The sequence below is a fragment of the Marmota flaviventris genome, chromosome 5, assembly GCF_047511675.1.
Source record: "Marmota flaviventris isolate mMarFla1 chromosome 5, mMarFla1.hap1, whole genome shotgun sequence".
Lineage (NCBI taxonomy): Eukaryota > Metazoa > Chordata > Mammalia > Rodentia > Sciuridae > Marmota > Marmota flaviventris.
Genome location: NC_092502.1, coordinates 37746721 through 37757089, shown reverse-complemented (window position 1 = coordinate 37757089; position 10369 = coordinate 37746721). Strand labels below are relative to the sequence as shown.

Sequence of the window (10369 nt, the reverse complement as noted above, 5' to 3'; positions counted from 1 at the left end):
AGGGGAGATGAGCAAAGGAGACAGTGGAATGAATCTGACACAGTTTTCCCATGTACATATGTGAAAACAACACGGTGAATCTCACCACCATGTACATCCTTAAGACTGGAATTCTAACTAGAGTAACATATACTCCATGCTTGCATAATCATAGCAAAGTGGATTCTGGTGTCATATATAACTGAAAAGAACCAAAAAATAAATAATTTTTTAAATGGTGGTCTCAAGGAACAGAGAGCACAAGTCCAGGCTGGGAGTGGCCCACCAGCTGGAATCTGTGATGAAATGCAGAGGCTGGAGGCCCCAAAGCCTCTCTGTGCACACATCCTTCCCACTGTCCATCCCACTGTCTATCCATGCACTCATTTATTTGTGCCCCCATCTTTCCATCCATTAGTTTTTCTACCACCCCTACATTCCACAAATACGTTAGGTGCTTCTCAGGAGGCACACTCTGTGCAGTAGGGACTGATTTCTGTTTCAAGATGGAGAAGACAAGAGGTTAGAAATTATTTAACATACTTCATGCAAGAATAAGCAGGACCACACAAACTTAATGGTGATGATTGAAATGAAATGGGAGAGTGAGAAATTATACCCAGAAGGAGACAAATGATGAGTCCCTCTGTGCCTTTATTTTTTGTAATGTGAATACCAATCCTATGACAAACCAAGAAAGAAGGATAGCCCAAATTAAATAAAAATCCTGAGATTGAAGACCAAGGGACATTCACACATTCCTTGTGTGGATTTACATGAAAAGCAAATATGGGTGGGGATATAGTTCAGTTGATAGAGCACTTGCCTAGCATTTGCAAGGCCCTGGCTTTGATTCCTAACACCAAAAAAATTTTAAGAAGAAAAATGAATGCAAATTTTCTTCCAAGGTCTGTGGCTATCTGACTTGAGAGAGTTGGGTAAGAACCAATCATCTTTTCTTCTCCACATGTGGGGAGAAGAGGAATAGACTATATTAGTCAGCTCAGGTTGCCATAACAAAATACCACAGACTGAGTGGCTTAAATAAGAGAAATTTATTTTCTCATGGTTCTGGTGTCTGGCTGTCCCAGATCAAGGCATTGGCAGGTTTGATTTAAGACCTCTCTTTGGCTTCCTGATAACTATCTTCCCACAAGTTATTTCCTCTGTGTACACATCCCTGGTGTCCCTTTCTGTGTCCAAATTTCCTCTTCTTATAAGGACATCAATCAGATTGGAACAGGATCTATCCTAACAGCCTCGTTTTACCTTAATCAACTGTTAAGGGCTTCCATCTATAAATAGAGTCACTATTATGAAGTACTAGAGATTAAGCCTTCAACATATGAATTTTGGGAATATGCAATTCAGCCCATAACACAGATAAATAGTTTTGAAAATAGGAACGAAACAATCACAAGACATACACCTTTTATAGGACCCTAGGGGGAAGTTATGGCACATCTCTCTCAGAACAGAGCCAGAATAAAATGGAAGACAACTGTGGAAATGGAGGCTAGGTCTAGAAAATTCTTTAAACTCAACAACCCTTGGTCATCTCTAAGAGATGACCCCAGGATGTTCCTCTGGGTCTTGGAAAGCTGGTAGCCTACCTTGCACACCTCAGAGAATGTAAGTTTATTAAACAATGTCTTACCCCATCCTTACTTAGCTGCAGTGAGGTAAGGTCTTCCCATTGTAACAAACATTTTATCAACCCCAAGGGGGAGATAAGGAAACCCAACATAAAGAGTAGAGCTATCTCACCTGTCTTCTAGTCAGTGGAGGGCTTGGCCTCCTACATGGAAGTCCAGCTGGCTGAGGTGATGGCAGGTCCTCGGGGACAGATATGCAGCCTGTGTCTCTCCCTGAATGGAGGGCATTGATCTCCCCATGGAAAGCAAGCATGGGAAGGTCCATGGCTAATGCACACTCTGGTAGCAAGGAAAGAAACAGGAATTCCCAGGATGTTGCATTACAGGTTCAGTGATATGATCCTCCACTGATCAAGGATTAAGGCTGGCTTCCTTGGTCCCCAGCTATTTGCCTGACTGCCATCTCCAAACTATGTTCCAGGCTTTCTGGTCCTGGCCCTTCTGTCTGTACTGGGCACGAGTACCCAGGCCTTTGATGATGACCTTGTCAAATGCTTTGAAGACCCCCAGTATGAAGAACTACTACAGCTGGCTCAAGACGGGCTGGGGCAGACAGCTGAAAAGAAACGGATAGTGGTGATTGGGGCAGGCATGGCTGGACTCACAGCTGCCAAGATTTTGCAGGATGCTGGCCACCAGGTACACAATGGTGCTTGGGAGAGTACCTCATAGGGATCTTGGACTCTGAGCAGGGAGGTGGCTGCAGGTGGTGGATAGCCCAGTGGAACTGGAGCCAAAGACTAAGTCTAGGACTCTAGGCTGGGATGGAAGGGGTAGGAGAGCAATTGGTCTGTCTCTATGACAGAGAGAGACTTCAGAAAGAGGCAAATCTGGGCCTGCCTGGAGGGAGGAAGAGGGGGTTGCATGGCGGGGACACGGCTGGCCTAGTTGATTTCTATAAATACTTATCTTTCTAGGTGACTGTCCTGGAGGCTTCAGGGCGTGTAGGTGGCAGAATTGAGACCCATAGAGTTCCTGGAACACAGTTGTACATAGAGTTGGGTGCCATGAGGATCCCCATCAACCACAGGTATGATTGAGAGAAGTGGGGGTGGATGGGGAAGACCAGGATATAGGCTGCTAGCAACAAGGACAGGACCTATGCCAACTCATTTCATAGCTCCACAGCTACCTCGAAACCTCTCCCAGCCTCAATGTTCTAATATAGAGAACAGACATAACTGCACCTGTTGAGGATCACAAAAGATAATTGGGATAGGAGAACACCTAGGAAAGTCAAAAGGCAGTCTGTGAGGCCTGCTAATGATAGAAATATGAACATCCTTCTGGGAGAAAGTGGTGTCTTGTGGGAGCCCACTTTGGGAGGGCCATCCTGAAGGGGTGGGTGAGCAGGAATAAGGAGAATGTAGACTGGAAGACTCATGATACACACAGCCTCCAGGGAGGATAAATCCAGGGACACTCCCTCTACACATCTTCATAGTATCTCCTGGACCTGGAGGGGCCACACCTAAAAGTCTGAAGACTACAAGCCTCAAACAAAGTGAGAGAGATCTCAGCCAGCAAAGAGGGCCAGCCTGTTGTGTTGTGACCACAAGAATTGGTACCCAGTTTCCTCTTGGTCACATAGCCATAGCTTGGCATAGCAACTTGGCATAGCAACTAGGTAGCCTAGCATTCCTTCTGTGCAGGGAGGTCAGAGAGGGCCCCAGGGAATCCAGTAGGAGCAGGGCGTGAGCACAGGGAGCAGGGAAGACTGGTTGCTTCCTCATCCTGGATCAGTCTCTGACTCACTCCACAGGCTCTGTCATGAGTTTATCAGGAAATTGGAGCTGACCCTCAAGGAGTTTTTCCCCTCCAACAACCAGACCTGGGTGCTGATCAATGGAGTGCGGCAGCGCACGGGGATTGTGCAGGCTGACCCCAGCCTGCTAGGGTACCCAGTCAGAGCAGATGAGGTGGGGAAGACAGTTGACCAGCTCTTTGATGAAGCATTCAGAAAGGTAAGCCAAAGTAGGAATCAGTGACCTCCATGCAGGCCATCATCTTCTTCAAAGACATCTTGTGCAAACTTCCTAAAGTTTCTCTCCGTGGACCCCAGGCCCATGTGCAGGAGGGCTCCACTAGCTTGGTCTGTCAACCTTGCCTCCCTCCCATGACCTCCCATCTCAGCAGTCATTGTGCATTTTCAGATCCCAAAGGTCTTCACATGTACAGACATGTGCAAAGCTAGCTGCCTTTGAGATCATCATGGCAGATCTAGGTTTAAGGCAGAGAGAGACCTACAAGCTGGACTCTATTTGAATGTACTGTGTGACCCTGGACAAGATGCTTGCCATCTCTCTGTTCCAACTTCTATAAAACAATCATAAGGCTAGAGCCTCTCTCCCAGCCTGGTTGTGAAGATTAAGTGAGAAAATGCATATAAAGTGATAAGAACTTTGCAAGGCATATGGCCAATCTTGAATTATAATTGTCATCATTATTGATATGTGGTCAAGGAGGAAAATCAATGATGGGCCCTGTCTGGAATATCTGCACACCTTTTTCTAACTGACCAATGTTTACTCAGCACTGACAGTGCCTTTTTCTTTCCTGACCTGGGACCCAAAAGGACCTCAGTGTGACAGTTGAGCTCTGGTACATAACTTCCACAGAAGGCCTCTGTCCAGATGCCCTGCCTTTGCTGGAGTGATATCCTGCTAAGCTCAGCATGCACTCCGCAGCTCTTGGACCTCATCCAGTGTCACTCAACAGTTCAGTAGGACCAAGCACTTAGGCATCCACACCTTTCACAGTGGCCCCAGAGGCCTGCAGAAATGTCCTCAGGCAAGGACAAGGAGATAGACTTCCCCAATTCTGGGGGCTCCAAGGCTGACAGGGAGCCTGGCTCCAGCTTTATACACCTCAGAATATGTCCAAGACAGGGGATAATGTTTCCACCCTCAAGCGCCCCAGTCCAGCTGAAGGACTGAGTGTTGCATTCAGGACTAATATAAAGAATGCCTCAGACACACCCAGGATAAGTGGAAGCAAGTGCCAAGCGTGGAACATGGGGGTATGTGGGAGCAGGGTCTAGGGTGTGTGTGGAACTGACCTTCACTAAAGTGTCCTCCCCTCCTCCTTCTTCCATGCCAAGCTGGTGGAGGAGCTGAAGAACAGTAGCTGCAGCCAGATTCTGCAGAAGTATGACTCCTTCTCCACCAAGGTCAGTCCTGAAGCTCCCCTCTAACCATGGCTAACCATGCCACCCTGTCACAGCTACCCAGAAACCACCCCAGTGGGATGACCCACCCTAGTTCTTACTACACTGCACCTTACTTGTTTATCTTTTTTATTGTTTACCTTTACTTGAATGTAAGCTCCATTAGGACAGGAGAGAGTGGAGAGGAAGGTAGGAAGGGAGGGAAGAAAGAAAATTTTAAAAAAGACCACCCCAAGGATAGCAGTCAAAGGTCAAAGATATAGCAAGTCAGAGCATGCTATTTCAAGGAACTTGCCACCATCACTTGCATTTTTGCAGAGAGTCAAAGGCAGGTAGAGGTATGGGAAAGCCCTTATACAGTTATGTATTGCTTAATGAGGGGGATAACATCGCAGAAGTGCATCCTTAGATGATGACATAGTTCAGTAAAAATCATAACGCTTAGTTACACAAAGATGGCTACAATGTCACAAGGCTATATACTTTCTTGGGACCACTGTCCTATACGTGGTCCATCATTGATGTACTCATGGCTATAGTGCAAAAAGAGATGACTGGGGCTGGAGGAATAGCTCAGAGGAAGAACACTTGCCTGACATGTGCTAGGCCCTGGGTTCAATCCTCACATCACACACACACACACACACACACACACACAGCCACAAGGGGAAGGTTTCAGATGTGCCTCAATCGGAGGCTATTGGCATGGAGAAGCTGGAGGCAGTTAACTGGAAAGGGAGCACCTATGTGATTGGCTAGGGGAGGATAGTTGGCCTCTAGTGATTGTTCCCGAGATGGGAGCAAAGTGGGCAAGGGGGTGCATAAATTTGGACAGCTGAGGAGGAAGCTGAATGGTTATAAGGAGATCCTAACCATTCATGGCTGACTGCTCCAATAGAGGTGGCGGTTTGCCTTTCAGAACTGGGTGCTTCAGAAGTTGGGTGGGTCAAAGTCTTGTGATATCTGATCAGCCACCCTGATTGGTGAAACTTTTCCAACCAGATTTGTCATGTCCAGGACTTGCCTGGGAGAAAGGAGCACGGGCAAACCACAGGGCACAATCACAGGCCAATGGATATACTAGAAGTAGAACCTCATAGTCACTTTCTGGTGCAGGGGCCAGGACAGCCAGGTAATGGGTAGGAGTAGAGGGTCAGGGAAGGATGAGAAGCAAATACTTGGTATTCACCTTCCTCCTGGCTTGGTGTTTTGGGTAGATCAAAGAGGCCAGTCTGGGCCCCATACAGTTACAGATGGACATGAATACTGGACCTCAGCTTTCCCATCTGTAAAATAGGGCTTCTTTGGATTATATAAGAGGATTATATATGTAAAGGGCTTGGAAGAGGGTCTGTAGGTTAAAATCCATACCAAACGTTAGCTATTTGTCCCTGTTATTAGGACTTGGAGACCATTTGGAGCATTGTCCTCAGAGCCCTGTGTGCAAACCAGGCACCTGGGACCCAGCTGAGTGCACTTCTGTCATTCCACCCTGTCTAGTTCTGTTCCTCATTACCCCCAGGTGGGAGGCAATGGTTCTCATGTCAGCTCCCTAAAAATTCTGACCTGGTTGCCTTCTTTTCCTGAACATGATCCCAGGAGTACCTGATCAAGGTGGGGAACCTGAGTCATGGGGCAGTGCAGATGATCGGGGACCTGATGAACACAGACTCTGGCTACTACGAGTCCTTCACAGAAACTCTGCGTGACATGATCATCTTCTCTAAGAAATCTCGGTGGGAAATGGGGGGAGAGAAGGGGCACGGGGTGGCCAGTTACTAGTGAGGACAGGGGTAGAAGGAAGGACAAGATAAATCAAGTGATAACTCCAAGAAAAGTGGGAGTGACAGGAGGGGAGGCAGGGGTTTCCCAATGCCAATGCCCCTCAGAACCACCAGAGGGAGGGTGCTTCTTAAACATGGGGCATCACTTCCAAAGTCAATGGACCTTCGCTGAGACCCAAGAGCATGCATTTCTGACATATTCCAGTGATGCCGTTGCTATCTGACTTGGGAGTCCACTTTGAGAACCTCTAGCTAAGGGGCTCTTAGGAGCCAATAAATCTGCTTTACTCTGGCCCTTACCTATTCTTCTGTGACAAAGAGCATGACCTCAGTCCTACTTTAGAGGTTCATGCAAGAGGAACTTGCTATCTTTCAGACCTGAAAGATAATCAGGGCTGCCAAACTCAGACCCTAGTCACCCTGGGTAACTGGCTATGTGATCTGTAGCTAATGAAGATCAAATGAACTGAGATTTACTCTCACTTGGGGTTCTGTGACCCGTTTCAGATGAAACAGGTACTGACATTTGCCAGAGGAGAACTAAGCCTGGGAGAGCCCTGATGGATTACAGACCTCTTCTTTCCCTACCTGCATCCTCCCACTTCTCCTCAGCATTTTTATTCAGAATTAATCAATTTAAATTCAAGCCAACAGCTCCCATAGGGGGAGAGAGGAAGGTGAGGAAGTCTGAAGACAGATCAAGGTCAAGTGAAGGTTCTTGGTGGCGTTTAGGCTGCAGTCTTTAAGGCTACCCTGTGCTGCACTCTGTAAGGACATCATGGAAGGGGTTGAATCCATACGTAAGAATCCTGGGTCTTTGTCAGCCACGAGACCAGGCATCTTCCATGGAGGTGACCACCAAGGGGACCAGAGGAAAGAAACAAAGAGTAAGGGGCTATAGAGGCTCAGAGGGTTACATTTTTCTGATTGATCAACGCAAAGCAACACCTTTCTCTAGTTCCCTAAAGCTGACATTCTGCCTGCTGTTAATCCTTTTGCCAACTGTTAAATCTCCCTAACACATGACCAGTACAGTCCATTAGGGAACTCACCTCTGTCCAGTCCAAATGACCTGTCCTCTGCATGCCTTGTCCAACTACCTGTTTCTCTTTCCTCTTTTGCTTGCTCATTCTCAGATTCCATGAAATCGTCGGAGGCTTTGACCAACTCCCTCAGGCCCTTCATGATGCCCTCTTGCCAGGGACAGTCTTATTTCACTCACCAGCAGAGGAAGTAGAGATGTCTGGAGACCATGTCCATGTCACATTCAGGACAGCTGACCCTCTGCAGCCCAGGTCACGTCTGACTGCCGATTTTGTGGTGGTGGCCAACACTGCCAAGGCTGCCCGGCTCCTCCGTTTTCGGCCACCCCTCTCTCTCAACAAGGAGAATTCACTACGTTCAGTCCACTACACCAGTGCCACCAAAGTGATCCTGGCCTGCACACAGCGTTTCTGGGAGCAAGAAGGCATATTCGGTGGCAAGTCTAGCACCGACCGCCCCGCCCGCTTTATCCACTATCCCAGTCACATCTTCCCCAATGGCACAGGTGTCATCCTGGCTTCCTATACTAAACATGATGATTCCATGTTCTTTGCTGCCATGGACGATGCCCAGGTGGTAGATGTCATCTTGGATGACCTAGCTGCTGTCCATGACCGCCCCAAAGAACAGCTCCAGGCCCTGTGCCCCTATTCCATGGTCAAGCACTGGAGCCAAGACCCCTATTCCATGGGAGGGTTCACCTCCTTCCTTCCCTACCAATATGTGGACTACGCACAGGAGCTCAGCCATCCAGAAGGGCGGGTCCACTTTGCTGGTGAACACACAGCCCTGCCCCATGGCTGGATTGACACAGCTATCAAATCAGGGCTCAGGGCAGCAAAGAGCATCCAAGAGTCTGTGGATTTGGCTTTGACAAAGGATCCTGGGGACACAAAAAAGGCCTACTCCAAAAGTGATCTATAACCAGCTTGTAGCACCTAAGAATTGGGGTAATTCCAATCACCTTGATCCACAAGAAAACACTCAAAACCCACTCTCTCATTTTATCTTCACCTTTGCCCAAAGATGTCAAATCAAGGCCAGTGAATGGAGTCCCTACAATATTTAACCACCCGTGACCTTGGATTTATTGACAATATTTGAACAACAAGAATATTTGATGTAATGATTAAAACAATAAAGCTTTTGTTGAATTTAAGACTAAAATTAAGTGTTGTATCTATGTTCTGAGTGATATCCAAATAATTTTAGAATTGAGTTCGGAAGGCCACAGAGACTCTTGCCTTTTAATGCCCTTTCCTGGGGTCCTTTGCTCTGGTTTCTGTTCCTTTAATCTGAGTCTATCCCTAGTAGTCCCCTCCCTCCCCTCCTCTTCCTTCCATGGCTGATTCCTTTTTTTTCCTGTGGTACTAGAGATTGCTGCAATGCCTGGCCAGGCCCTTGAATTTTAAGAGAGGGTAGAAATTTAGTTACCTGGAGGCAACTGTGTGAGTAACAACCTGCTCAATGCTTTTTCCAAATTATTACAATAGCCCTTGAGGTATATACTCCAGTACTACTCCATATTACAGATTATGAAAATTGATTCTCCAAGAGGTCACAAATGCTGGTCCTAAGTGGTTTAAACTTCAACATAACTCTAAATATAACTACAAATCCTCTTGCTTCTTCTAGACTCAGCTTCTTGGTCTTATTCTTTTGTTTTTTGTGTTTTTTTGATGCTCCTAAAACAATTAACAATTCACTTTGCAGACATTCAGCAATTAACATCTGAAGTGTTTGAATGAATTCAATGTTCTCAGAAGGCAGGGGGCTGTCTTCTGCCTCCTATATTTTCCATGCCCCCACGGAGTCTTCTTGTCTGGCAGTCCTGTGAAGAAGTAAACAGACTGATTTGACACTGATGATAACTTTCAAGCACAGGGATAATGAAATGACAGGGTATGAATGAGATCTAAAGAAGCCCATCATTTGGCAGTGACCTGGCCTGAGTTTTGTCCCTAAAAGACCTCTTGGGGTATGAGTTCATCACTCAAAGGCCACAGGAAGAGGCCAGGTGGCTATGAAGTTAGGGGACAGTTTATCATCAAGGGGAACAAGGTACCTTCAGGTAGGCCTTCAGAACCACCTGAGATACCGACTTTCTGTTTAGAGCCTAAAACTAGGACAGTACAGCATGCTGCTACTCAGAAAAACCACTCTAGCAGGGTCTGGAATTTTATGTCAGTTGCAGTCTAACAAATGAGCCTGTCAAGGTTTCATGGAAGCTGACAAGACTCATGAGTTAGAGACAGAGGACTCATGGCACTGTCAAGCTGCAAGAACTTCCCAAGTCCCAAGGGGGCAAGATAGAGGGATCCTGGTAGATACTACATATGCAGTGGACTTGTATGGAAGCTGAGGAGCACTAAGCTCAGAGAGTTTAACAATATTGTAACAGAAGTATGCAAGCCTGCTTTTTCTTGGGGGTGAAGGTTAAGCACTTTTTTCTCCCCTTGCTGGGAATCAAACTCAGAGCTTTGTGCATGCAAGGCAAGCATTTTACCATTGAGCTGCATCCCCAGCTCTTATTATAGGCACTTTTTATCCTCCAAGGTTGCTGCTAAAACACAACCCTGAGAAACAGTACTAGCAAAGAGTGGTCAGGACCTTACATTCAGAGCATACCCAAAAGGACTGTGTAGGGAATCTTGAGGCCACAGGACAAATTGTTTCTCCCAGGACTGACTCACCCATGCCCCAATTACCTCCCTAGAGAGTGTAATTATCTGTCCCCTCCC

The 10369-nt window shown here is 46.8% G+C and overlaps 1 protein-coding gene across 1 annotated transcript; it reads left to right on the top strand.

Annotated features, from left to right (window-relative positions):
* Positions 1-485: 485 nt before the first annotated feature.
* Positions 486-8552, top strand: LOC114106433 (L-amino-acid oxidase-like). Its single transcript, XM_027953357.2, has 7 exons — positions 486-501; positions 2056-2273; positions 2552-2664; positions 3397-3598; positions 4735-4803; positions 6400-6536; positions 7721-8552. The coding sequence occupies exons 1-7, from the start codon at positions 486-488 to the stop codon at positions 8550-8552; spliced, it is 1587 nt and encodes a 528-aa protein (XP_027809158.2).
* Positions 8553-10369: the final 1817 nt, after the last annotated feature.

Bases quoted from the DNA above. Each gene is read 5' to 3' on its own strand.
- LOC114106433 (XM_027953357.2), top strand. The intron at 2,665-3,396 runs GTATGATTGAGA...CTCACTCCACAG, and splicing joins AGGATCCCCATCAACCACAG to GCTCTGTCATGAGTTTATCA. The intron at 3,599-4,734 runs GTAAGCCAAAGT...TTCCATGCCAAG, and splicing joins TTGATGAAGCATTCAGAAAG to CTGGTGGAGGAGCTGAAGAA.